General features: G+C 43.7%; 2 protein-coding genes and 1 long non-coding RNA gene across 8 annotated transcripts; 2 read left to right on the plus strand and 1 right to left on the minus strand.

Moving 5' to 3' along the window:
* The first annotated feature begins 940 nt into the window (after positions 1-940).
* On the plus strand, positions 941-14,342 carry LOC117464893 (NAD(P) transhydrogenase, mitochondrial-like). 2 transcript variants are annotated; one of them, XM_071206481.1, is made up of 23 exons: positions 951-1,035; positions 1,408-1,472; positions 1,832-1,997; positions 2,754-2,983; positions 3,077-3,276; positions 3,406-3,493; positions 3,875-3,963; positions 4,062-4,249; positions 4,569-4,702; positions 4,804-4,995; positions 5,510-5,660; positions 6,512-6,673; positions 6,777-6,887; positions 6,983-7,128; positions 8,428-8,623; positions 9,370-9,603; positions 10,114-10,274; positions 10,687-10,866; positions 10,946-11,105; positions 12,644-12,725; positions 13,303-13,421; positions 13,756-13,871; positions 13,973-14,342. In XM_071206481.1, exons 3-23 carry the CDS (start codon positions 1,868-1,870, stop codon positions 14,117-14,119), a joined length of 3,216 nt encoding a protein of 1,071 aa, XP_071062582.1. In that variant the 5' UTR covers positions 951-1,035; positions 1,408-1,472; positions 1,832-1,867; the 3' UTR covers positions 14,120-14,342. The 2 variants fall into 2 exon arrangements, with proteins under 2 accessions (XP_033963538.1, XP_071062582.1); XM_034107647.2 differs by lacking the exon at positions 1,408-1,472 and having other exon boundaries at positions 941-1,035.
* A 310-nt stretch (positions 14,343-14,652) lies between these two features.
* On the minus strand, positions 14,653-18,054 carry dtwd1 (DTW domain containing 1). Of its 3 annotated transcripts, none has more exons than XM_034107678.2 (5): positions 17,924-18,054; positions 16,455-16,764; positions 16,147-16,284; positions 15,183-15,471; positions 14,653-15,031 (listed from the first exon to the last, which is right to left on the minus strand). In XM_034107678.2, the coding sequence occupies exons 1-5, from the start codon at positions 17,938-17,940 to the stop codon at positions 14,772-14,774; spliced, it is 1,014 nt and encodes a 337-aa protein (XP_033963569.1). In that variant the 5' UTR covers positions 17,941-18,054; the 3' UTR covers positions 14,653-14,771. The 3 variants fall into 3 exon arrangements, with proteins under 3 accessions (XP_033963569.1, XP_033963577.1, XP_033963562.1); XM_034107686.2 differs by having other exon boundaries at positions 17,867-18,054; XM_034107671.2 differs by lacking the exon at positions 17,924-18,054 and adding an exon at positions 17,696-17,823.
* A 3,116-nt stretch (positions 18,055-21,170) lies between these two features.
* On the plus strand, positions 21,171-22,962 carry LOC117441474 (uncharacterized). 3 transcript variants are annotated; one of them, XR_011642744.1, is made up of 4 exons: positions 21,171-21,372; positions 21,516-21,668; positions 21,958-22,094; positions 22,611-22,925. It is a non-coding gene; the product is annotated as an uncharacterized lncRNA (long non-coding RNA). The 3 variants fall into 3 exon arrangements; XR_011642748.1 differs by having other exon boundaries at positions 21,174-21,668; positions 22,611-22,710; positions 22,876-22,962; XR_004551391.2 differs by having other exon boundaries at positions 21,176-21,668.
* The last annotated feature ends 4,854 nt before the right edge of the window (positions 22,963-27,816 follow it).

Genomic DNA, 27,816 nt, shown 5'->3' on the forward strand with positions numbered 1-27,816 from the left:
TCGAGGAGGCTCTCTGTTTGATTCTGAAATTGTATATATTTATATAAATATATATATATGTGTGTGTGTGTGTGTGTGTGTGTGTGTGTGTGTGTGTGTGTGTGTGTGTGTGTGTGTGTGTGTGTGTGTGTGTGTGTGTGTGTGTGTGTGTGTGTGTGTGTGTGTGTGTGTGTGTGTGTGTGTGTGTGTGTGTGTGTGTGTGTGTGTGTGTCTGTGTCTGTAGCCTGCTATTGTCTCATTATACCGCACTGTGAATGAATTAAAAGTAAATATATAAGTCGTCATGAACACATCTGTCCATCAGACAGAGGGCTGCTGTGCCTCCTGTCATCATTAATGGACGTCTTTAAAATGACCGCTCAGAGGAGAGGAGTTCTAATTTCTCTAACCGCCTGCTGCTTCCCCTCCTCTCTCCTCGGTTCCCCTCCTCGAGTCCTTCGCTCGCATCTCCTGTGGTCGGGACTAAGTATCGAGGATAGGAGTCGAGGAGGGGAGTTAGAGAAATGAGAAAGGGCCATAGTCGTTCAGCAATACAGTGTAACAACGGTCTCTGGCGCTCTGGCGTCACCTTGCGTCAAGAAAATATAAATGCAGCAAATGTAGAACAACTAAATAAACATGTTACATTTATATTTCCCGCTTATATGTAGCTACCTGTAACCGCAACATCATTCCGTTTTATTTGAGAGCTGCTTAAAAAGTGAGAGGGGCTATCGCAATATGTATGCATGCTGCATGCCATTACAAAGTACAGAACTACCACCAGGACTATTTGTTATACACATGTTAATCCAGTCTTTAATTCGCAGGTACTCTCGCAGCGCTCGCTGGGAGTTTATCTGCTCAGCGGTGGTACATGGGTAAAATCACATGACTTACTATTTATACATAAATAGTTCTGCACTGATATCGAAACTGCGGAAGGGCGTCCTGCGAGCAGAAGAGGGGGATTTTGTGTAGGACGTCTCACATATGACCCCTGCTGCTGCGGAAGGAGGTTGAACCATTAACCTGCCCTTTCTGGAGATCTGAAAGGCAAGTCTGGCCATTATAAAGCAATCAACTACTCTACACTTTCTGAGTGAAATAGTTTAAGATGGAGGATGAAGGACACTGGTTGACTATGTAATTTAGTGAAATATGGAACATTCTTTTGCTACCCACAAATAAAAACACAAATCAGAGTATTACACATTTCTACACTTTTATTTATTTTTTGGTGATTTTCAGTTTTTTTTAAAAGACCACAAAAATAAAAAGCCTACTGTTTTCACAGTAGGCCTATTGTTATGTAGGGATGAGGTGAAGGTGTGAGGGTGTGTGTCTGAGTCCTGAGCTGTCCCCCCCTAACCTCACAGCATTTAATCTGATTTCTCTGTTCTCTCTGCTTCTGTTTACAACAACCAGGCCAGACTTGGCACAGTTTCCCCCCCTGTGCCGTCATAATTCCAGATCTCGCGAACAAGTCCGTGGTGTGTAATCAACCCTGGGCCCTTGGTGTGTGTGTGTGTGTGTGTGTGTGTGTGTGTGTGTGTGTGTGTGTGTGTGTGTGTGTGTGTGTGTGTGTGTGTGTGTGTGTGTGTGTGTGTGTGTGTGTGTGTGTGTGTGTGTGTGTGTGTGTGTGTGTGTGTGTGTGTGTGTGTGTCTCGTGTCCTGTAGAGCTGAAATGTCACTTTGCTGTCTGTAGGCCTCGCAGCACAGACGGCCTGACTGTGTGACTTTGGGGCTCAGGAACTACTTTTTTGGGGGGGATTATAATGTGCTTTTTTATTTGACAGCAAAAGCAGAAGTAGTGTTGACTGACCTCTGCTTGGTTGTGTTCATCTTCAAGAGCAAGAGGGAGTCTCAGGGCCAACACTCAGTGGCCATGTCGTCCCTACTGCGCTGCATCTCCAGCTCTTCTGTCGCTTTGCTTCATAAAGGCGTCCGTCAAAGGATTCCTAGAAGCAGGCATTTCAGGACCTACCCTGTGTTAAGGGACCAAGAAGCCTCCAGAGGTAGGAAATGCACATCTGTCTGCTTAACCTTTCAATCTTTTTCAAGATGACAGCTCAGGTCTGCATGCTGTCTTTTGGTTTGGATTTCCTCTGTTTTTGAGTTGAAGAATTAGAGTTCACTTAAGGATATTATTATCTGGCAAGAAGAGTGGAAAACTCCACAGATCATGAACTGTTTGCAACAGGTTGCTAGAGATCTTCCATAAATAGGGAGAGCTGTAGTGAAGTGAGACTGAGGCTATGCTTACTGTACTCTGAGAGCAGAGCTGCTAACATGTGAGACCATGTAAGAGGTCAGTTAAAGGTGACACGTAAACCTTTGACTCCTGTCCAACATTATGTTCACAGACCATTGTTTTTGGAGTCTGTTTTCCGGGCAGATGTCAGAGTGTTTGTGAGAGTTTTGCTAGTTACTGAGTGCTTTTAAGTTTGAATTGTGAATGTGTCAGTGTGGGAGTGCAGGCCTCTCTGCGTGTGGTGGCTCCGAGCCAATCACCTGCTAATAATGTCTCCATGATGGCGGGGTCACTGTGCCGTGTAGGACAAATGTGTAACCCGACACTGTTCCAGGCCACACAATCTCCGCTCTACGCATGCTCTCTTGTGTTAAAACAACCCAAAAGGTCCCCTTTTTTTTAATAATCATTTTATATAGTGATATTGATTTCTGTGTATAGGCTACATTTTTTTAAGAAAGATCTGTTAAGAGCTTTTTATGCTCTGCAGACTCAACTGTCAGCTGCTCTGTGTGTTCAGGTGTGCTCTACAAGGACCTGGTGGTTGGGGTTCCTAAGGAGACCCTACAGAACGAACGCCGCGTGGCGTTGTCTCCTGCGGGGGTGGAGGCTCTGGTGAAACAAGGCTTTAACGTGCAGGTGGAGAGTGGAGCTGGAGAGGAATCCAAGTTCTCTGATCAGCATTACAGAGATGCAGGAGCCACCATCACTGACGTCAATGGAGCCCTAGGCTCAGACTTGGTTCTCAAGGTTTGAACATATCTGCTATTTGGTCACCTTATAGGCCTGAGCACCATTCTTTGTGTAGGTTGTCTGAGTCAGGTTATTGCTACATTTCTGTAGGTTCGAGCCCCCAGTTTGACTGAGGCAGACCTCCTGAAGCCTAACTCCACCTTGGTGAGCTTCATCTATCCGGCACAGAACCCAGAGCTGATGATGAAGCTGTCAGAGAGGCAGAGCAACGTGCTGGCCATGGACCAGGTGCCCAGAGTCACCATCGCACAGGGCTATGACGCTCTCAGCTCCATGGCTAACATCGCTGGGTAAAGAAAACTCACTGAACCAAGCGTCTTTGAGCATTAGGAAAAGCGCTATCAAAATCCCATGTATTATATATTTGTAGCTGCTCAGAAATGTTTATTTAAAGTGAATGTGACTTTAATGTGTTTTAGGTACAAGGCTGTGGTTCTGGCTTCCAACCACTTTGGCAGGTTCTTTACTGGTCAGATCACAGCTGCAGGAAAAGTCCCCCCCGCTAAGGTATCTTCATATATGTTTGTCCTCTCTGAGTTTATTTTCATATGTGTTCACATTTTACAGTATGTATCATGTTTTCATATGGATTATCTTCGTGGTAATTATATTTCCTAAGGTTTCTTTCATTTTTTCCCTCTTATTGAAAGGGTAGTTTGGGGATTTTATTTTATTCTTATCCGGAGCAAGGGTTGAAAAGGACGGAGGGTGTCGGATGCTTTACAGATTGTAAAACCCCCTGAAGCAATTGTGTTGGTCATTTTGTTGGCCTATACGTTGGGCAATTGCAATACAATTGACTTATTATGCAGGTCAACATCGCCCTTTACATTAAAGTTCAATGCAAAGGGTCCACACCTTCCATAATAATGATTCGGCTGTACACAGGTCCTTGTTATTGGAGGTGGAGTGGCTGGTCTGGCAGCAGCAGGTGCAGCCAAGTCGATGGGAGCCATTGTCAGAGGGTTTGACACCAGGTATCAGAAAAGAATAATTAATAGTAATTCCGTACTCTGTTATGATGGGTGGGATGATCATGTCTTTGATAATAATCGGAATGTTTGTCGACCGCCAGGCCAGCAGCCCTGGAGCAGTTCAAATCGTTTGGGGCAGAGCCTTTGGAGGTAGACATGAAAGAGTCTGGCGATGGGGTTGGAGGTTACGCCAAAGAGATGTCCAAGGAGTTCATTGAAGCCGAGATGGCACTTTTTGCCAAGCAGTGTAAAGAGGTCGACATCGTCATCAGCACTGCCCTGATTCCAGGTCAGTCTCATTCACTCCATTGTTCTATATCTTTAAGTGTTTGAAGCAGATTAATCATAATTGATTGCATGGTAACAATGAGCCAGTGTGGTGAATTTACTGATAACTACAACCCAACTATTGGTGTGCAGAACTTGATAAACAAGCCATAACAACTCAATAAGTCCTTTTTGATGCATATCTGAATATGTTGTCCGCCCCCTTGTGGAAAAAAAAGAAAAGATACATGCAGCTTTGATGTGGATTTACTTACCTCTGACTATCCCTAGATTAAAAGATATTATGAACACCTGTCCCTGTGTTTCCTGTTTCCATGCAGGAAAGAGAGCTCCCATTCTGATCAAGAAAGAGTTTGTGGAGTCGATGAAGGACGGCTCTGTGGTGGTGGATATGGCCTCAGAGGCAGGGGGCAACATTGAGACCACCAGGCCTGGAGAGCTGTACGTTTACAAGGTGAGATTTCCGCAAAGCCAGCAGACTTTGATAGATAACATAAATGCCTTAGAAGCCTGTCTTTATGTAAAAATAATGTTGTTGTATCTTTTAATAACTAGGGAGTAACTCACATTGGCTACACAGACCTGCCCAGCCGCATGGCAACCCAGGCCAGCACTTTGTATTCAAACAACGTGCTAAAGCTGCTGAAGGCCATAAGCCCAGACAAGGAATACTTCCACTATGTTCCCAAAGATGAATTTGACTATGGAACAATTGACCATGTCATCCGTGGGACTCTTGTTATGAAGGTAGGTTTTCATTTGTTATAACTGTCCTCCCTTTCTGAATCAGACCCTGTCATGTGTTTTTACTGCTCCAAATTAGTACTAGAAAACCCAATCCCAGCTGGGAACAGCTCGTGTTGGATCCCAGCCAGAATGTTCTAAAGGTTTCAAAATATACTTTTCCAGGAATGTTGGCTTTTGACAAATTGTTTATGGCAGAGAAGGCATGCAACCTCAATAGGACATATCAGTTTACTCATTTTTAAACTAAGCATTATTCAGACTCCTTAAAAGAGAATTTGTATTTCAAAACCTAACTGGTTCATGATTGCTGTTTGTTCAGTGTACTCTCCTTTGTGGTTCTTGAGTTTGTGTTTTGAACCATCCAGATCGGGCCTGGATGGTGGCTCCCACCATCCAGGCCCGATCTCCCACAATGCAGGACTCCAAGTCTTGATGTCTGGTTCTCACGGAAAACTCTGTGGACATCCTCTGTTTTCTCACACTGATACTCTTGTGTGTTTTACAATGTGCCCAGGAAGGGAAAGACATGTTCCCGGCCCCACTCCCTAAAACAGTCCCCCCACCCCCAGTGAAACAGAAAACAGCCGCAGAACTGAAGGCAGAGAAAGCAGCAGTGATCTCTCCCTTCAAACGCACCATGACTTCTGCTGGCGTCTACACTGCAGGTCAGACCCTAACCCTCAGATACAAGCAGAAATATTCAGGCTAAATGTCAGCATCACGATGTTACTTAGCTTGGAATGTCCTGTATTCTCAAATGGTAAGACATTTTTTATCTTACCATGATGTTACATTTTGCTAGCCAGTATGTAGCAGATCCAAACAGAGCTAAAACAATGTATTTATTGAAAAACTGATTATCCATCTATCTTGATGATAGTTTAGTAGAATTTAAAGCAAACGTGCAAAATAATTCATACAAAAAAGCAATCTTAAGACATTCCCATGGACCTGAAAAGGCTGTCATGGGAATATAACTTTCAATATTTGATGATGTCTTATCATTTATAATAAAAGAAAAGCATGGTCTAAACGATTAGACCATGCTTTCAAATCTATGCCTTTTATCTCTTTCTCAGAGTTTTACTATCCATTAAAACAGAAAGGCCAAGAAAAGATTGATAAAGAAAGATATGCACATGTATTGGTAATAAACCTGTAAGTTGCAGCCATAGTTCAACAATATCACATTTTAAAAGTTTTAGCCTGTTTACATTTCTCAAAAAAAAGAATATTCCTCAGTCTTAATGGAGCATTTGAATCCAGACCTTCCGTTATAATTGGAAGACATTTTTTGTTCAGTATGTCATGCAAGTTCAGCTCTTTGAAGTTTTAGAGAAAAAATGAAACATCACGCTCACATAACCTTTTATGGAAATAGAACTGTTTTTGCTTTTTTATTATTCCATTATTCCATTGCTCTAAGGGTGAAAATAGACTGAACAATACATCTGCATGTTTTTTCCACTACATCATTATGGAAACATAACAACAACACTGCTGCGTTTCTCTGCAGGTGTTTCCACCTGTCTGGCTCTGGGCATCGTTTCCCCCAACGCAGCCTTCAGTCAGATGGTCACCACCTTCGGCTTGGCTGGGCTTGTGGGATACCACACTGTGTGGGGCGTGAGCCCCGCTCTGCACTCACCCCTCATGTCTGTTACCAATGCCATCTCAGGTCAGAGTCAAAATAATTTGGTTTTGTCCAAATTTAAAGATGTTCTTCTGATGGTCTAAACCTGTTTCAATTTGTTTTTGCATCCGTCTGTCCTCTCTGGCAGGTCTGACAGCTGTTGGAGGTCTGGTGCTGATGGGCGGGGGTCTCACACCCTCCTCCGTGCCCGAGAGTCTCGCTCTTGCTGCTGCCTTCGTTTCCTCCATCAACATGGCCGGTCTGACATTCAGCACTAAAACACAGAAATAAAAACTGAACAATCATTGCCAGATCAAATGAAGACCAATTCATTTTCCTTCTTCGTATATGCAGGTGGTTTCCTGATCACACAGAGGATGTTGGACATGTTCAAGCGTCCCACTGACCCTCCTGAGTACAACTACCTGTACCTGCTGCCTGGGGCTGTGTTTGTTGGGGGATATGGAGCCTCGGTGACTGCTGGATACAACATCGAGCAGGTTTCTGGAATATACTAAGAATACAACAAAGATATTTAAACAACCAGTATTATATAATAATAATGTCACAGCAGGATTTGGAAAAACTTGTCCATGCTTTTATCTTCAGTAGACTCGACTACTGCAATGGTGTCTTCACAGGTCTCACTAAAAAATCTATTAGGAAGCTGAAGCTGATTCAGAACGCCGCTGCTCGAGTCCTCACTAACACTAAGAAAGTGGATCACATCACTCCTGTTCTGAAGTCTTTACACTGGCTTCCTGTGTGTCAAAGAATAGATTTCAAAATACTGCTGCTGGTTTATAAAGCACTGAATGGTTTTGGCCCAAAATACATTACTGACCTCCTGCTAAACTATGAACCATCCAGATCTCTCAGGTCTTCAGGGACTGGTCAGCTGTCTGTCCCCAGAGTCAGAACTAAACATGGTAAAGCAGCGTTCAGTTATTATGCTCCAAATATCTGGAACAAACTCCCTGAAACCTGCAGGTCCGCTGCAACTCTGACTACTTTTAAATCCAGGCTGAAGACTTTTCTTTTTGTCGCTGCTTTTAATTGAACTATTCATATCTTAGACTGCACTGTAACTTTTATCCATGTATTTTTTCTTTTTTAATGTTTTAAATTTAAATTTAATTAATTTCTCCATGACATTTATGAGAGGGACTGCTCGAAAGTAGGATATTTGGGATATCCATCGTAGCCAGAGTTTACGATCAGTTTTTAGGTGAGTTGTACTGAGGAACAAGTATCACAGCACCGACGGGTGAAAAATAGTGTTTTGGTAACACGGGGTGTTCAGGTAACACTTAAAGACTTTGTTATGGAACGCAAAGCAGAGTAGGGGGCTAGTACACCCTCCTGAGGGTCCGATTGTGGATGTCATGCGAGCATAACATGGTGAAAACAATCAGTCTAAATTAACAATCTGGACGGAAATGTTCGGACTTCCAAAGGGAGGTTCTGTGAATAAATAAAAAATCAAGAACCGAAATAATTGAACTATTCATATCTTAGACTGCACTGTAACTTTTATCTTTTAATGTTTATTTTATTAGCTTTTCTTTTTAATGACTGATTTTAAATGCCATTTTCTTAATGTCTTTCATTTTTCTTTTAATGTTTCTTTTATTATCTTTTACTGTTTTTAAATGCCTTTATCTGAATGTCTTTCATTTTTGTAAAGCACCTTGAATTGCCTGGTGCTGAAAGGTGCTATATAAATAAACTTGCCTTGCCTTGCCTTGCCTTGGAGATCTCTACAATGAAGTCATAAATGTGTTGTTTTCTCCCTTCAGATGATGTACCTGGGCTCAGGCTTGTGTTGTGTTGGAGCGCTGGCAGGCCTCTCTGCGCAGCGCACCAGTCGCTTGGGAAACACCCTGGGCATGATGGGAGTGGCAGGGGGCATCGCTGCCACCCTGGGTGCCCTGAAGCCCTCCCCAGAGCTGCTGTCCCAGATGTCTCTGGCCATGGCCAGTGGGGGGACCCTGGGTAGGAAGCTTCCTGCATTTAGAGGATCTACAATTGTGATACGCATGCTGATATACCTGCTTCTAAAAGCCTAATCTGGCACTGATTAAGTCAGTTGCAGCATAGAACAGATATTTTGGTCGTTCACTATCCAAAGCCCCTAGGAAGCATGCTAAGAAGTATTGGTAAGGGCGATAACTTCCAAAGAGGCCTCTCTGGGTTTCAGTCTCCAAAAGAAACAAAATTAATAAGGCTGTGCATTGGCTCTTTTTGAAATTCAACAGTTTGTTTGGAAAACCACAAGACCACCATGAATGAGTTACATCTTATTAACTTTGCATGCGACTCCTCCAGTCTTTGAAGAGTGTGAATTTTTCGCTAATTCACAACAGAACATTAATCATCCTGTCCAGATACGGAGATGAGTGGATTTCGTCATCATGTGTGAACAAACGTTAGAAGCAATTAGAGAAATATGTTTTAATCAACATGCTCACACAGGCAGCGGCGCATGAGGGTTTACTTAATGTTAAATTAGACACCCATGCTGGCTTTGAAGATCAGGCCCTGTTTGTTGGAGTAAAGTAATTGAAAGCAGGTGTTTACCTTTTAACTATGTTTTGTTTTACTTAATATTTTCTTAATCTTTGTATTCAAACGAAGCCGGTGTGCATGAGAAGTGTGATGTGCTTGACTTAGCCATATAAACTGTAGTAACTTAAAGAGATGTACTGATATCTGTTGTTTGTTGGGTCTTTATATCTCAGGTCTGACCATTGCCAAGCGTATTGAAATCACAGACTTGCCGCAGCTCGTGGCAGCCTTCCACAGCCTTGTGGGGCTGGCAGCTGTATTCACCTGCGTTGCCGAGTACATGATTGAGTTCCCCCACCTGGACACCCACCCTTCCGCCGGCGTACTCAAGACAGTCGCGTATATGGGCACATACATCGGAGGCGTCACATTTAGTGGCTCACTGGTGGCCTACGGCAAGCTTCAAGGTAACAGTTCTAAATGAAATACCATTTCTGAAATGTTCTATTGTGCATTTGTTCGATAGTCTGTACAGTATGTCCTGAAGGTCTGATCATTGTTCTTTATTTGACACAGACACACTAATATCTAAATAAACACACTGAGCTTTTCGTCCTCTGGCACTGATTGACTCTTTCATCTAGTTAAAGCCGTAGATCCTCTGGTAAATCCAGGCCAGAGCCAGGGGGTGCGGGGGGGGAGTTTGTGTCACTAATTTACATTGCAGTGCATCTGATCAAGAAGAACACATGAGAAGCTTTTTGGGTAATTTGCTGTGGGTAGGAGGTTCATGGCTGTGGTTGGTGGAGGGCTATGGTCTGATTTGTAGATGGAGTTCAAAGAGTTCGAAGACACTCAACCCTGCTTTGGAGTAAAGTGTATTTACATGTTTTATCTTGTAAAACTCTTCCTCTTTAGCCTCACCAAAGATTGACAACTACCCCCTGCATTTAAAAAAAGTGTTTTTTGGGTTATAGGAATCCTGGACTCCTCCCCCCTGCATTTGCCAGGACGACACATGTTGAACGCCGGCCTGATGGCAGCGTCGATGGGAGGCATGGTGCCCTTTATGCTCAGTACCAGCTATGGTACTGGCATGGGCTGTCTAGTAGGAGTGTCCGGGCTTTCCACTATTATGGTGAGTCTCAATACTTCACTAAGCCGAGAGCATGTAAAGCAATAATATAATAAAATGACAAAAGTTTATTTCAGTAAAAATATACATCATCAAATTATTCCAATGAAGTGATGTTTTTCCTCTCTTTGAATATGCTGGAATGTAACGCAATCTCTCTTTTAAACATATTGATTAAATAATATGTGTATTGAGAGCAGATGTCGGTACCTGATCAGTGACTCTGGAAGTAAGTAAACATTTCCTGATGATGAAATACTTGATAGGCGAGGATACAAATCCTTAAACTCCCATCTGTTGTTGCAGATTGAACCCTTTTGAATATTGCTGCATATCAAACGAGTGTTTTGTTATTGGCTTTAGTGGATTTTGACTAGCTCCTTGTTTTAATTCTACACAACTATCTTCCCAACAGGGTGTCACCCTGACGGCAGCCATCGGGGGTGCTGACATGCCCGTGGTCATCACCGTGTTGAACAGCTACTCTGGATGGGCGCTCTGTGCTGAAGGCTTCCTGCTGGACAACAATCTGATGACGATCGTGGGCGCTCTGATTGGCTCCTCCGGTGCCATCCTCTCCTACATCATGTGTGTGGTGAGTAGACGCCCATGTATCCAGCCACATGTGTGAACCTGCACAGTTACCTGAGCTTAGTGTCCTCTTCTCTCCTAAGGCTATGAACCGCTCCCTGCCCAATGTGATCCTGGGTGGGTACGGCACCACCTCCACCGCGGGGGGGAAGCCAATGGAGATTGTTGGCACTCACACTGAGATCAACCTGGACCAGACCATTGAAATAGTCAAAGAAGCCAGCAGCATCATCATCACACCAGGTACACACAGTACACACAACACAAGACGTTTGTGAGTTCACTGGGTGATTATAATGCATTTTGTGGCTACAATTTACATATTGGCTCACCTGCTAAGGGGGGGGGGGGGGGGGGTAAAAGAAGCTAAAACAAAAACAAATTATATCTGCCAATATAAAGGATACATTTTTATAGGAGCCAGTGAACATGAAAATAATATGTATGAATTATTGGCATCCCTGCATGTCTGTCAAAGGTAGAAACAGAAAGGTGGCAAAAACAATGAACCAGAGCTATCAGAGAGCCAGACATTACCCATGATTCAACTTGAATTAAATATTCAAATGTACAGATTCAAATCTTATCCTCCAGCCCAAAGTGGAGACACTGCTGAAAAAGACCAGAGCCCTTTAGGAGAGATAGGTTTATAACAAGGTTTTGGGTTGAGATCAGAGACTAAGACTTTAAACCAGATTCTCTCATGGATCCTCCTGTGCGCTCCAACTGCAGCTTTTCAGGCTGTCTGAATCAATAACCTCAACCGTCACTTTCATTGGATTAATTTCATATGACAAAAAAAGGAACAAAACTGTTTTCGCAGCACCTTTTGAAAGACTAGAAAAAATCACAAGGCTTTAGAAAATGTCCGGGATCTAATATGGCAGTAATTAATTAAACTCAGAACATACATATATATTGAATCAGGGTAACCACAAGAGGGAGCAGTTTGCCCACAAATGATCCTGCAGCCACCTGGACCTGAGTGTCAGTATATGTTTATCATCAAATGGTAAAGTATGATACATTTGATTTTTTGGTGTTAGATGGGAACCATATCCTGATTTATTAAACAGACGAAGCCAGACTTGTATGACAACTGAGTTGTTGTCAACTGGCCTCATCAAGAGGAACCACTCGGGGAAAAATGGAATACTTGGATTGCTGTTGTTTTCAAGTGGCTCCAAACCATTGCAAAGACAGATGTGTGGTCCAACAGGTTGGTTCGATTACAGAAACAGTGAAAAGTCATAAGAGCTATTGATTCCAGACTCAAGATTTCTCCATGCGCTGTCAACAACAAAGCACGGCAGTGAGGAAACAGAAGGATCCGGTTGTCTGGGGAATTAAAAGATACGGGTTACGGTCCACTCGCTTCAAAACACTTGATTAAGGGTAATGCTGAACTCTACAAGGTACCTGACCACCAGGGTTACACAGAGGTTAGGCAGACCCAGGGAAAGAAGTTCTTTGCACGCAGGGGACCAAAAGCCACACCACACATGAGAATGGTTTCAGAAGAAAATGTCTCTCAGACTATTGAACCGCTATGATTAAACACAGAGAGGAGACTTGTGGTAGATGAGGACAGGGAGAAGGGGACAAAGGAAAGAATGAAGCTTAGAGGAATCATAGGGTTTATTGTTAGTGAATCCCTACTGTTCCAATGCTATTGGATAATTGGCTCCATCAACAAGGTAAATGGAAGATTAGATTACAATTACATTTGTGTATGCTATTGCATCTTAACTCTCTGTATGTTGTTTCCTGTCTGTTCTTAGGTTGGGGTCTGTGTGCAGCAAAGGCCCAGTACCCGATTGCAGACCTGGTGAAGATGCTGAAGGAACAGGGCAAGAGTGTCAGGTGAACATCTGCACCCATGATCATCTTTATATACAAAATGACTGCCAATGATTCCCTTTGGTGGCTTTGCCCTGATAGAGATTTTATAAATTATTTTTATGAGCCAAAAACAAACTCCCTACCAACACCAGAAATGTGTATTTGCAGAATTTCCTGTTTGTAGTGGAAAAGTACTTTTTAAAGTTTACTACACAGTACTGACATAAAGTAAAAGGAGACAAGCTACCCATTTTATCACATTTACTCAATTACTATCTTCAGATTTGGCTTGATTATTTTAATATGACCAAACCTTATTCTTATATTCCACCAAATTTCAGAGAGAAATATTGTACTTTTCACCTACTTTATGTTGCAACTATAAATCATTTTTCATCACACTACCCAAAAATATATAAAGTAGTCAATAGTAGCTTTCCCTTTACCTGTCTGGATCAGTAATAATCATTACAATACATATTCATTACGTTGATACTCTTTCTTCAGTGAAATATCTTAATACAACACCACTGAATTAATAATACAAATCTATAAATAAGTGTTGATGAGAAGTATAACTTGCTTCCATCTCGGACAGGTTTGGTATCCATCCCGTAGCCGGACGTATGCCAGGCCAGCTGAACGTCCTCTTGGCTGAGGCTGGGGTTCCCTACGATGTGGTGCTGGAGATGGATGAGATCAATGGCGACTTCCCAGGTACACTTTAGGTTTTTTTCTACAGAGAGCTCCACATGATTGAGAATATTACGAGATGAATTGTGTTAAAATAATCTCATCCTCCTTTAATTTGCACATGGAGCAGCCTTGTGTTGCTTCTTGATTTTTAGACATGTCATGTTATCAGGGCAACAGTCTTGTTTTCTTAGCAACCAACCAGGCATGCAGTGTGAGACACATGGTTCTGTTTATGACAGTGGGAGATAAGTGTGGTGCTGGGAAACCTAGTGACATTAGTGAGGACAAACGCGGAGCATTACTCAAGCATTTTTTCCATATTTTCTATAAATGTGTAAACATCTGTGGCCCACAGAGACGGACTTGACACTTGTCATCGGAGCCAATGACACCGTGAACTCTGCAGCACAAGAAGATCCCAACTCCATAATTGCTGGAATGCCAGTTCTGGAGGTGTGGAAGTCCAAACAGGTTGGTCAACTTTTGATATGTATTGCAGTCCCAACATTATAACTGCATTATTTTTTTCTGTGAATGTAAAAGTGACCATATCCACTCAAACTTTACTCCAGGTGATAGTGATGAAGCGTACCTTGGGCGTGGGCTACGCCGCAGTAGATAACCCCATCTTCTACAAGCCCAACACATCAATGTTACTGGGAGATGCCAAGAAGACGTGTGACAGCCTGCAAGCGAAGATCAGAGAGGCCTACTACTAAAGACCCCCCCATTAGCTTAGCATTATGGACAGTAGCTATCAAGTACAGAGACAGGTTGACAGATTCTCACTATAAGCTTTCAGGATATATATTTATGGATTTATGCAACAAATGTGATTTTATTACAAAGATAGCTAAATTCATAAGATGATTTTTTGGAAAATAAGGGACATAAATAACTCCGATTAACTACTGATTTGTAAATAAATAGTATTCAAACGTATCTGATGTCAATTTCCTTGCCCATTACATTCTATATTTGAGTAGGGAACCAAACTCGCTTTAACTTTGATGGATTAAGGTGGAAGAGCATTACTTTTAGTTTTTATATCTCACACACAAGTGTCAAAAGCAAACTTCTGAATACATTTCCATGTTGAATTAAAGAATAGATCAAGACATAGCTTTTTCCCACCGGTTTATAAAATACCCTAAATTATGTGGATTTTTATAGTTTACTATAATCCAGTTTATTGCAACTGCTCTTTGTATTGATTTACTCATGTAGCAAACACACCACATTCATGCTTGGCAATTGTAATCCTTTTGTGTTTTATTGCATATTCTTAAGAAAATAATATTTACTAAATAAAACAAATCACAAATGAGCTTGCATGTAAATCTACTTCTCAGCTACAGATCCTAAGTCTCTTTAAACTACTTTCTCCTCTTTCTCATTTTCCAGCTGATCTTTCTTTTCTTGTTTTGATTTGTTGACAACTGAGTGTAGGTACGAGTAGAAAAAGAGAAGGTTATCATATTCTCCATTGTACTCCTGAGCAAGGCAATGCTTGTGGAAGTCCTTGAGAAAATAATAAATCGCCTCGATAGTAGCTAGGTAGGTGTCTGGTTTGCCCCTCTGACTCCGCCAGAAACACGTTTTCCTCGTCTTCAGTTCCACCCGGAGGATACCTGGAGGAGAACACATGTCAGTCAGAGTGCACACGCGAACACGGAGTGAGATCATGTTAAACAGCAATGTGGGTGAAGTGCATTTGCCCCTAATAATCACCAGCAGTCAGAGCTATTTAAAAAGCGGCACGATACAATCTGCCATGATTACCTTGCAGTCTCTCATCTGTGCTGATCTTGTTGGTCTGGTTCCATGTGCTGTCAATGAAGACCACCCTCTGTAAGGGATACGCCCTGGACTCTAAGCCCTTTGATTCATCTGGGGTCCCTGACCCTGGGCTGTCAGCAGTGTCCGTGGCCCCTGTCACTTCCTCTCTTTTCAGCCTCTTTATACAGGGTTCACCAGAGGGGCCGTGTGACCTGCTGTCGGTCATGTCGTGCAAACACTGGATCATGTCAAGAACCGAGACAGCCCCTGGACCCGGGAACACCAACACCACCTAGAGAGGCAGAGGGACAACAGAGATTCAGAGTAGAACATTGTCGTACACACCAAGACTGGATATGTCCTTTCTTCAATTTGATTATTTATACATGCCGATATTTAGAAGCACTGAGATAATATAACACAGGGTTGAACGCAGCAAATGAAAAGTGAAAGACGGAGATAATTAAATTGACTGAAACAGAGACATTTCAGTTGAAAGCTATCTATTACAAAAAGCACACAAGCTTTGGTAATTCTGTATGTGATGGTATTTATTATGATTACATAAAAAATGTAATGTTAATTAAAAGATAAATAAAGGTGCACTGACAGGAGTTTTCCCAAATGGGTACAAGAAGGAAATGAAGCAGCAAAAATATGAAGTCAATGAAGAGCAATGGAACTGAAATAATGGGTTCATAGATTCATTCATAAAAAAAAAGAACCTGCAATTTTTTGATAACTTAATAAATAGTTATATTTTATAAAAACTATTTAACTATTTCTTAGTTCAAACAACATAATTATGATAATTGCTTGTCTTTAATAAATTGAATAACTGGGTTTTTAACTTTGAGCGGACATAAGACATTTGAAGACGTCTTCACATTGATTTTGAAAATTTAACTAATTTAACTTTTTCTTATACCATATAATCAACATTCTTTCAGGATGCAGAACAACTAACCTTGTTCTTCTCGTAGTCAGGTATGCAGGGGTAAGTGTATATGTTGACGTCGCTAGGTGCGAGGATCTTGGCATGGATTGCAGTGCTCTTTCCATCCGTTTCATTGGGATGCTTGATGATGTCTATCTTCACAGGAAGCTGAGCAACACATACAATATTAAGAGTTGCGTCCAGAAGACAGTTACAGTTCAACCACCCCATTTGTACAATTTCAAACATTACTTTTAGGATTTTAAATCACATAGTACTGCTAAATTACAGCAACTCTCTCAAAAGAACAATCAAGAGAGTCCTGACCTCTAACTGACCTTGATCACAGGAATTTCTTGATGGCTGACACCCAGTAATGAGCAGCATGTGTAGCAGAAGAACATCCTTGATCCTCCACATTTAGAGCATATTAATCTGCCCCTCTCCTTCGCCTTCTCCAGCACCGCACGTGATGCCAATTTTAGACCTTGAAGAGGCTCCTTGGCTAGCTCACGGGTGTCTGATGAATCACTGGAGACTGTTGTTTTGTCAGGGCAACTAGGATGGAGATGCTGGTGTTGATCCAGGCTGCTCATGCTTGCTCTTAAAATGTTGACAGACCAGTGCTGAAGTATGTGGGCCCTACGGCTGGAAAAAGAATGACAAACAAATCAAGCAAATATTGGAGGACAGAAATGAATCAACATTTACAGAACTTTAAATGATATGGGCCCAATAATGTGGAAAAGCCATTAACAAGCTAGGGATTGCTATTCAAAAATAGTCCACATGAGTTTTTTCCCCAGAAAATCTTAATCCTGTTGGAAGACATTGTATAAATTAGTATATTAATAATATTTTAATGATTATCGACCATCATACTATGATGTATATGTATTATGATTGCTTTTTTTAATCCGTTAGTGATTATATAAATTATAATTTAATGTCGTTCTCCGTTTTTAGTAACTTCATATAAAATATGTGGACTTTATTATTTATTGTTATATTAGTAGTGGTAGTTTTAATTAATATGAATGTTCTGAATGTATTTGACTGTTTATCATACTGACAAATCCACAATAACAAAAGTATTTTCTTTCCAGACATTATATTCCTAGTTTAAACATTGAATCAGCCATATTTACCCTTTCAAATACTGGCACATTATGAGTCATTGTGGCAAAAATCTAGATACGGGATTTTGTCACAGAAAGTGCATTCAATTAATAGCATTAAACCAGATTCGTTTTAGTCCACACTACAAGACTTTTACAATTTGAAAAAGAGTGTGGACATTTTTTTGTAACCTGACACTGGTGCATAGAGAGCAGAAGCGGTGTAAATGGTTGTTACGTGATTTAGCCACAAACACAAGTAGTTTAACAACGGTGCACACAACTCTGTCAAGCATGTGAGAGTTCGTTAGCACAACAAGCTAACATTACATACAGTACTTTCTTCCTCTATAGCTTCTCTTTAGCTCTGTGTCATCTGACGATAGACTAACCACGTACAGTACATCTGCCCTGGATTACACACCGTAGATTAGCTAACGTTACAGTACTCTCAACATTACCTGGTTAACTGGAGTGAAGCCATATTATTTTAGCAAACTCAGCATGTTTAGCTCCGTGCTGCTAGCAGACAAAAAGCATACAGTGGCTAGGTAGGTTCACTTATACCAAATACATACAAATATACGTTTGTGTTTTTAAATTGAGTTGTAAGCAATACATTGTCCACTCACTAGTCAATCTCGATAAACACGTGTCAACCGGTATGCATGATGTAGAACCATACGAACCATAACATTGTATCCATGTGTTTCAAACTCAACCGGGGTCATGGATGTTTAAAGAGGACTGGACACAGCATCGCAGGCGGGGCCGGGACACCGTTCAGTCCTATGAGGGTTGCTCAGTAGCGTATGAAGCCAAAATAGAGCACATGTAGATTCAGAAAGTACCCGGATCATCCGGGGCCTTTTGTTTACAGAGCATGCGCACTGGATTGTACCGTAAACCCCGCCTCCGATCTCCCGCTCTCGGCTCAGTCATCAGTTTGTATCGAATTTTACAATTGTTAAACCCTCGTGATTTAAAAAGTGCTATACAAGTGTTTGTGCTGGGTAGTTTATTTACCTCAAAAAACACTTATACGTTGATTGTCAGACGTCTCGTTCCCTAACTAAGTCAATGAGAAAAAGTATTTCTGGGCCAAAATGACGTGACTGAAGTTGTAGTACCACCGTTTGGACATTCCAAAAATCAGCTTCGATGCTGGTACATTCGACGAGGTAAGCGTCTTCTTCTACCCGGACATACTGTCCCGTATAAAGGACATTGTACTTTTGTTATTGTTCTCAGAACCGGCCCTAGACATTTTTGGTGCCCTAGGCGAGATTATGATTTGGTGCCCCCCTCCCAGCAATACACAATAGAATATATGAAGAATAAATGAAAAATCTCTACAAAAGACCAATACACTGTAAAAACTGAAACGTATTGACATGTTGGTTAAATACATAAAGAAGGTTTCAAATATATTCATTATTGTATGGACATGTTTTAATTGGGAGGTGGACGTCACATCCTCTGGGGGGGTCAGGGGGTATGGTACCCCGGAAAGATTTTTTTTTAACATTTTAAAGTAAAATGCTTAAATCTGGTGCACTTAGAGCAGAATTACTAGAGACTAGATCTAGGGGGCACAACTCTAAAACACCCATATGAAAAAGATCTGTTTACATTTTAATAATCAAATAAGTATGTGAACATAACCAATAACCCATAGCCAATAACAAAATAAATGTAAAGTATTTTATTTTTGTTATTCATTCATATCTTATTTTACCTAGTTAACATTTATTTATTGATGCATATTTTTTTATATCTCCAGTTTTAAACAATAGTTTTGGTTACTGTCCTATACATTGGAATGATTTCAAACCTGTTTTTATTTATCCTAATAATTATGAAGGTGTGCCTTGGAAATACTTGTTTACATAAATTGTGACCAAACCGTTCGAGACCCACTGATATAACTTAGACTAAAGTGAACTATCTAAACACTCAGAGTCCTTTACCTCACTGAGCTGTAGTTATCAGCCTCAATCCAACAACAATCCGCGGTACCGATGCATGCACGCCCTCTCTCTCTCTCTCTCTCTCTCTCTCTCTCTCTCTCTCTCTCTCTCTCTCTCTCTCTCTCTCTCTCTCTCTCTTGCTCGCTCGGAGGCTAGCTCGCACTTTGGCTGTGAGCGCCTGATGCGTCAACATCCCCCACTTTCATCACTTACAGCGCCCATCATACAGGGCAAATGCAAAATGTTGTCAGCCCGGGGTGCAAAGGGTGTTTACTTTATTCAATTATTAATGTAAATGTATACATCAAGGGCAGAACCAGGCCCGGTTCTACGGGGGTGCATAAGGGTGCATTGCACACTCAGTTGAGTCGTTACGCACCCTCATTTGAAAAATGAAAAGTGAAGGGAAAAAAAAGGGAAAAATATTACATATATAATAATAATAATAATAATAATAATAGTAGTAATAAGAAGAAGAAGAATATTAAGAAGAAGAATTTAGTTGAAAAAAAAAAATTGGAATTGTGGTTAAATAATATTGCTGCATTTATTTGGTCAATTTAAACGGTAAGTAACGTTATTATGTCAGGTGGGTGTGACCTGTGCCGCTGCGCGTTCGTCATTTGCAAGGTGCTTCCACAGCAGTCAATGATGGACATCAGAAAATTGTTAAAACAACCAGCCCTTATCACCAGCATACACTGCATCTACTGCAGGTAATAACAGTTCAGATCATGGGGACATTACGTTACCCGCGGCCACTGTCGTGGACAATAACGCCCCCGCCTCGCCGGCTTTGCCCGCCTCGCCCACAGAGGCAGAGCAGCCGCAGCCGTCTTCGTTGCCCCAAACACCGCCACCCCTCGACGGCCCGCAAGTGCCAGAGGACCTCGGCAAAACAGAGCCTGCCCAGGTATATTTAAAAAAGTACCCAACTCGCCTGTAGGGTACTCATTTTGCAGCTCATGGTTTCAAAACAGAGATTGGCTGGAATATTCATGTACAAAAGATGCCATCTTCTGCTATGCATGTAGACATTTCGGTTCAAGCAGAGCCATAGAGAGATAAGAGTTACGACACTCCCATAGACCTCCGTTGTAAAAAATGGTGGCACCTACTTCCGGGGTATGGACATCGAAATAGTTCAACATATTGTCATTTGGGCGTTGGACCTCATTCACTTACATTACAGCGCGTCGAATAGTTCCAGAGGTAAGTTGCTGAAATATCGAACTCTTTTGAATTGTCAACTGTCTATATTGTATCAGAGGCCCTTTATGATGCTTATACTGGTCTTCATTTGTATATGCACAGCGTAATTATCTATATTTTATCTTGGTTATTACAACCCATTTTGCTAGCATTGCCTGCTAGTTAGCTAGCGTGACTTCGTCAGCTTTGAAGGTAAGATTTCAGTAATGAATCGCTAGCAGCTTATATCAATGATGCTGGGTAACTAACAAGCAGGATTTAGATTGATTATGTGTTTTTATTGTTATTTTGGTTTTTATCTGCTGAACCTGACCGTGTCAGCCATCCTTAGTCGGCTTTTTCTGTATGATATGACTTTTTCTGTATGATATGACTTAACTGCTAGCACTAGTGGCGTTTGTGATAAATATTTCATTGCATTTTGGGATATACTAACATTTCATTATGTGACATGTTGACTGTACTTAGTTTTTTGTTGTACTGTTCCGTCTTAACTTATCTGTACTGTACAACTAGCCTAGCGCTACTTTTTAATGCTTGATGCCATGCTAGGATAGATTCCTTTGTGTTGTAATATACACACTAGTTTAATGATTGTTCTTCAAAGGTATTATTCAGTCTTAAAAATATAATAGCCTACTGAATAGGCTACTCTACAGCAGTGAATGAAGGGTGAGCCTAAAACATGGTCATGCATCCAAAATGTTTATTTTTAACAAAATAAACACTTAAAAAAAATAATTAGCACTTTTTTTTATTCAGCCTCATATGTCAGCCTCATATGGCTGTTGCTGCTGCTGAAGGAGGGGGCTGCTGCTGGAGGAGGGGGCTGCTGCTGGAGGAAGAGGAGGCTGGAGGCTGCTGATGGAGGACCGGGAATGGAGATGCCAAGTACATCGATGGCAACGAGTAAGGTGTTTGGCAGTGGCCTAGATGTTATGACCTTCGGTGCAGAGGTCTGTTGGGTCTTCTTTGCCTTCTTACTCTGACTCTTGCTGCCAAGATACCCTTTATGTTTATCCTTCCTCTCAGCCCTGATGCACTTTGATGCAATCCTTAACCTCAGCCTGATGTATGTTGAGAGGATTTTTTTCTTCAGGTCATGGCATGAAGGCAGGTTGCTGTCCAGCAACATGGCTTCTTGTTCCAGCTGTGACACTGCATTTGAGGACTCCATGAGGGAATCGCTCATCCTCACACGGAGCAGCTGCTCCACGTTCTGAACAAGGGTGAAAACCTCATCTGATGGACGGTAAAGTGCACCCCTTTTAAATTATTTTAATACCAGCAGACCAGCTCTCTTATTTATATCCTGTAGTGCCACAACAGAACCTTAGTTGTATTGCTTTTTTCACGGTGTCTTTCCCCCACCGTATCCCACCTTTTTTTGATTGCCCAAGTGCTCTAATTTGGTCTGTGTTGAAGATTTTTTGAAACTTTAGATTAATCAAATTGTGTTTTGTTTTTAATGCCGAATGAATCCTCTTCTGGTTTACCAGAGCCCTCTCGGCTCTCTTTCTTAGTCATCTCTCCCTTCTCAGTTGCCTCATTAGATCCTCCACGTGAGCCCGGTCACAACTGGCCCTTGGCAGTCTGGTCCCTGGAGCACCTGACCCTGGCAAACTGGCCTCTTCATAGCTGACCCCTGACTGACTGGCTCCTGGCACACTGATCTCTGGTTAGGTGGCCTCTTGATTGTCGGCCCCTGACATACTGGCCCCTGGCAGTCTGCTGACATCTGTCTCACTCTCTCTGTCTGTGATGTCCCTTTCATTCCCTTGGAACTCCACCTCAATATCTCCCTGAATCTCTGTAACAATAACAAGGCAATCTTGCTGTTATATGTGTATGCTGCCTTTACATGTGCACCTATTGTCGTTTAAGGGTACACTACACTCCTATAGTGACATTCATCTAAGTTCGTCTATTGGCAATGTTACAGTATGAAGAAATCTGTAGATGATCTCCATGTGGTATATGAGTCTTCAGAGAATCCCTGAACCCTGGTATTTTTGAAGCTGTATAATCTGAAAGTTGCATTAGGAGTGTAGTCTATCCTTGAATTATATAACATGGGAAACATTGTTAGCTTCATATATCATACCAATGTTTGATGTGCAGTAATAGGTGTGGTCATTATTCCTGACAGCTGGAGGCATACTCCTTGACGTGAATTTTCTCCTTTTCGGTTTAGGCCGATGTATAAATACTGTTGGAACAGCATCTGGCCTCAACCTCAAATTTCCTCCTGATTTGTTGCCAATATATTGGTCGTCTTCAAAGTGTACCTGTGGGTAGGTAGGTTTGATCAGTTTCCCCTGCACACTTCAAATGTCATTGAAGAGTCATAATTCTCGACACTTGGAAATATGATGCCCTTTAAAATGTTAATAAGTCATGTCACCTCTGTGAACATTACTTACATGACAGAGTTTTCTGCTGTTGTTGTCCTCTGTCAGACACAGGGATTTGTCTGTTGACCATTGGCATCCATCTCTTCCTTCGCTCTACGTCCTTAAGAAGCCATACATCCAGAACCCCTTCTCGGATCGATTAGAGCACCCAAATGCTATGTATGACAACTGATCTATTAAAATGCAATATAAACGAAAGTGCCATAATATTTATTGTGCAAACATTTTAACATGAATATTGCTGTCCTCTGTTCAGTCTGCTCCCAACTGTATTCTCTCCCATTATTCACCACTGTTCCTATTCTTGCTCTGCTTTTTAGGGCCCAGGAAACCGATGAAGAGGATGTCCCTTTCACAAAGAACCTTCTTGTTTTTTTCAAAATGATTAGGCCCCTGGATGCCTAGACTAGAGTTCTGTATTGCTTTTTTGTAAATAGTTGCTTTTTTGCAAATAGTTGTTTGTAAATATTTGTAAAATGCCCCCACCCACAATTGTTGTTTGCACAATTATGCTTGTGCGAACAACAATTGTGGGTGGGTGCTTATTGTGCTGCAGACGTTGAAGGACCTGAGTCTCCTGAGGAAAGACAGGTGAAAGGTGAGGAGAGGTCATCGCTTGGAAGGTTTTATATCCTGTGGTGTCTCAACAGAACTTAATATGAATTGCTTTATTGTCTCGTCGCTGGATCACCTCCCCCTGGCAAAGTGGCCTCGTCATTTTAATTTGTATTGTTGACAAACCTGTTTGTGTTGCTCTGTTGAACCATGGCTCAATAGGAGCTTCTGTAAATAGTTTTGTAAATAGTTTGAATATTTATCATAGCATCATTTTCAGTCTCCCACTCTCTCAATTTAATTTATCGTTTCTTTGCCCCACCATATATTTTGTTGACCAAGGGCACTCATTTGGTCTGTGTTGAAGATTGTTTTACACTTTAGATTAATCAAAATTGTGTTTTTTGGCTGAATTAATCTTTTTCTGTTGAACCCTAACCCTCTTTGTTCTCCTTCTCATTCATTTGACTTTGTTTTGTTCTAACACACATCACTTTTTCCATACACTGTTCTTAATAAGTAATAGGCTACCAAGCTTTCCGTTGTCACCCTGCCTCTCCAAATGCAAAACTGTCAATAAAAAGTATGCAATAATGCAATTACAGCTGAAAAAGTACTTGGGTGTGTGTGTTTTTTTTAATATATATATTTACCATTCAATAACGCAATCGCTGCTGTCTGTGTGTCCCATAGAAGAACATAACAGCGCAGCGTAACTATACTACGGACGTGACTGACCTGACAGTGACAGCAACATAGCCTGCTTGTGCTACCACACTTTCCCCTCAAAATATCGTTAAATAACGAAACTTGTAAATATTGCCAATCCATACAAAGTGTAACCACATCATGTAAATATGAAAGCAATCTTTAAAAAAATAACAGCGTTGGTTTAATCTATGACTATTTTGACTGTTTGTGCTGTTTTTGCCATAGAGAAGCATTGCCCCGGAAGTGCGTTTTGAACTATCCCGGCATACATAAACCACGTGACCGGCTGGCGGCGACATCAAAGAGTGTCGTAACTCTTATCTCTCTATGGCTCTGGGTTCAAGTAAGTCAGATGCCTTCACCACAACTGGCTACAACAACTGGCGCCATGCTCTTATAGGCTACGTGATAAGGGACTGGGAAGGCATGAATGAAGCAAAGAGCACATAGATCCATAGATCTCTTCATTTTGCTCTCAAAGTGCACCAGATTGATGCTTTTAACTTCAATATTTAAAAAATATTCTTCCCGGGGGAGCATGCCCCCGGACCCCCCTAGAGGAGGTGAGGACCCTCCTAGAGGAGATGAGGACCCCCTAGATACGATACGATATTACTTTATTGTCAGATCAAGTCTGAAATTTACAGCAGCCCCATGTCCAACATCAACAGACAAATATGTCACAGATGAGTGAAGGAAGCAGGACCCAAATGCAGATAACCTTTGAGAAACCCTTTATTTCAAGGATAAATGACAAATACAGAACACTCTCCGGTGAACTCCGTCACCAACAAACAATGACCCAACACTGAACACAGACAGAGACAAGACTAAATACAAGAAGGGGTAACCATGACAACGAGAAACAGCCGGGCAGGGGAGGAGAAACACAAGGACAACAGGTGAACACAATCGGGTAATCAGGGAGGGAAACAGACAGAAAGCAGACAGGCAGGAAACGGGGGTGAACACTTAACACAATAAGACAGGAAACCCAAAGACAAGAAAAACACCAACACAGACAAAACTACAAGCGTGACATAACATGTGAATTGTGACAGAACCCCCCCCTCAAGGGACGGATTCCAGACGTCCCTAAAAAAAAAAAAAAAAAGTCCAAAACCCCAAGCAGGGTGGGCGGAGGGGGTCCGGAGGACGGGTCTTGGGCTGACAGCCCAGGAACACAGCGGAGGACCAGGAAGGGGTCACGGGCGGACGGCCCGAGGAGCAAGGTACAGTCCAAAAAGGGGGATTCGGGCGGACTGCCCGGGGACAAGGCAGAGAACCAGGAAGGGGTCTCGGGCGGACGGCCCGGGGTCAAAACAGAGTCCAAGGTGGGGACCATGGAGGACCGAAGGCAGCGGTAGGAAGAGTCAGGGACCCGGGTCCGAGGGCGAAGGCAACGGCAGGAAGAGTCAGGGGGTCGGGCCCGAGGGCGAAGACCGCAGCTCTCAGGGGGCCGGGCACGAGGGCGAAGACCGCGGCTCTCAGGGGGCCGGGCTCGAGGGTGAAGACCGCGGCTCTCAGGGGGCCGGGCACGAGGGCGAAGACCGCGGCTCTCAGGGGGCCGGGCTCGAGGGCGAAGATCGCAGCTCTCAGGGGGCCGGGCTCGAGGGCGAAGACCGCGGCTCTCAGGGGGCCGGGCTCGAGCCGGTGTCGACCGGACAGGATCAGGAGGCCGGGCAGGAAAGCGCTGATGGGCCAGTTCCGGAGATCGGGCAGGACCCGGTGTCGGCCGGACAGAAACCGGAGCCGGTCGGACAGGCTTCGGCAGGATCCCCCACGGAAAAGGACCAGGAGTTGGCAGGAACCCCGGCGAGAACGGTGATGGACATGGGGCTGGCAGGGCCCACGGTAGAACCTCCAACGGCACGGGATATAGGGTTGGCAGGACCCCCGGCAGGGGAGTAGACGGCGGGACCTCCAACGACACAGGACACAGGGTTGGCAGGACCCCCGGCAGGGGAGTATTCTGCGGGACCTCCAACGGCACAGGACACAGGGTTGGCAGGACCCCCGGCAGGGGAGTAGACGGCGGGACCTCCAACGGCACAGGACACAGAGCTGGCAGGACCCCCGGCAGGGGAGTATTCTGCGGGACCTCCAACGGCACAGGACACAGGGTTGGCAGGACCCCCGGCAGGGGAGTAGACGGCGGGACCTCCAACGGGACAGGACACAGGGTTGGCAGGACCCCCGGCAGGGGAGTAGACGGCGGGACCTCCAACGGCACGGAACACAGAGCTGGCAGGACCCCCGGCAGGGGAGTAGACGGCGGGACCTCCAACGGGACAGGAGAAAGGGTTGGCAGGACCCCCGGCAGAAGAGTATTCTGCGGGACCTCCAACGGCACAGGAGAAAGGGTTGGCAGGACCCCCGGCAGGGGAGTATTCTGCGGGACCTCCAACGGCACAGGAGAAAGGGTTGGCAGGACCCCCGGCAGGGGAGTATTCTGCGGGACCTCCAACGGCACAGGACACCGGGTTGGCAGGACCCCCGGCAGGGGAGTAGATGGCGGGACCTCCAACGGGACAGGACACCGGGTTGGCAGGACCCCCGGCAGGGGAGTAGATGGCGGGACCTCCAACGGGACAGGACACAGGGTTGGCAGGACCCCCGGCAGGGGAGTAGACGGCGGGACCTCCAACGGCACAGGACACAGAGCAGGCAGGACCCCCGGCAGGGGAGTAGACGGCGGGACCTCCAACGGCACAGGACACAGGGTTGGCAGGACCCCCGGCAGGGGAGTAGACGGCGGGACCTCCAACGACACAGGACACAGGGTTGGCAGGACCCCCGGCAGAAGAGTATTCTGCGGGACCTCCAACGGCACAGGACACCGGGTTGGCAGGACCCCCGGCAGGGGAGTAGACGGCGGGACCTCCAACGACACTTGCGTAGGGGCTTGAATAGGGAATGGAGAGGGAACTCGAGCGGAGACTTGAGAGGGGACTCGAGAGGAGACTGGAGAGGGGACTCCAGAGGGGACTAGAGAAGGGAACACGAGAGGGGATCTAAAGAGGGGACTCGAGGAGGGACCAGAGGAGGGACCAGAGGAGGGAACTCGAGAGGGGACTCGAGATGGAAACAGAGAGGGAACTCGAGAAGGGACTACAGAGGGGACTAGAGGAGTAACTAGGGAAGGGAACTCGAGAGGGGAACCGAGGAGGGACTAGAGGGCCTAAAGGAGGGACTAAAGGAGGGAACTCGAGAGGGGACTCGAGGGGGAACTGGAGAGGGAACTTGAGATGGAAACAGAGAGGGGACTCGAACAGAGACTAAAGAGGGGACTAGAGGAGAGACTAGAGGAGGGACTAGATGAGTAACTAGAGAAGGGAACTCGAGAGGGAAACTAGAGAGGGGACTCGAGGAGGGACTAGAGGAGGGACTAAAGGAGGGAACTCGAGAGGGAACTGGAGATGGAAACAGAGAGGGGACTCGAGAAGGGACTACAGAGGGGACTAGAGGAGAAACTAGAGGAGGGACTAGAGGAGTAACTAAAGAAGGGAACTCGAGAGGGGAACTAGAGAGGGGACTCGAGGAGGGCCTAAAGGAGGGAACTCGAGAGGGGACTCGAGGGGGAACTGGAGAGGGAACTTTAGATGGAAACAGAGAGGGGACTCGAACAGAGACTAAAGAGGGAACTAGAGGAGGGACTAGAGGAGTAACTAGAGAAGGGAACTCGAGAGGGGACTCGAGGAGGGCCTAAAGGAGGGACTA

Source organism: Pseudochaenichthys georgianus, chromosome 3, assembly GCF_902827115.2.
Source record: "Pseudochaenichthys georgianus chromosome 3, fPseGeo1.2, whole genome shotgun sequence".
In the NCBI taxonomy this organism is placed as follows: domain Eukaryota; kingdom Metazoa; phylum Chordata; class Actinopteri; order Perciformes; family Channichthyidae; genus Pseudochaenichthys; species Pseudochaenichthys georgianus.

Excerpts from the sequence above, each read along its gene's own strand:
- LOC117464893 (XM_034107647.2), top strand. The coding sequence starts at position 1,868 with ATGTCGTCCCTACTGCGCTGCATCTCCAGCTCTTCTGTCGCTTTGCTT. Across the intron at positions 3,494-3,874 it reads GAAAAGTCCCCCCCGCTAAG|GTCCTTGTTATTGGAGGTGG; the intron begins GTATCTTCATAT and ends GGCTGTACACAG. Across the intron at positions 8,624-9,369 it reads GGCCAGTGGGGGGACCCTGG|GTCTGACCATTGCCAAGCGT; the intron begins GTAGGAAGCTTC and ends TTTATATCTCAG.
- dtwd1 (XM_034107671.2), bottom strand. The coding sequence starts at position 17,718 with ATGGCTTCACTCCAGTTAACCAG. Across the intron at positions 15,472-16,146 it reads CTGACTACGAGAAGAACAAG|GTGGTGTTGGTGTTCCCGGG; the intron begins GTTAGTTGTTCT and ends CTGCCTCTCTAG. Across the intron at positions 15,032-15,182 it reads CACAGATGAGAGACTGCAAG|GTATCCTCCGGGTGGAACTG; the intron begins GTAATCATGGCA and ends GTTCTCCTCCAG.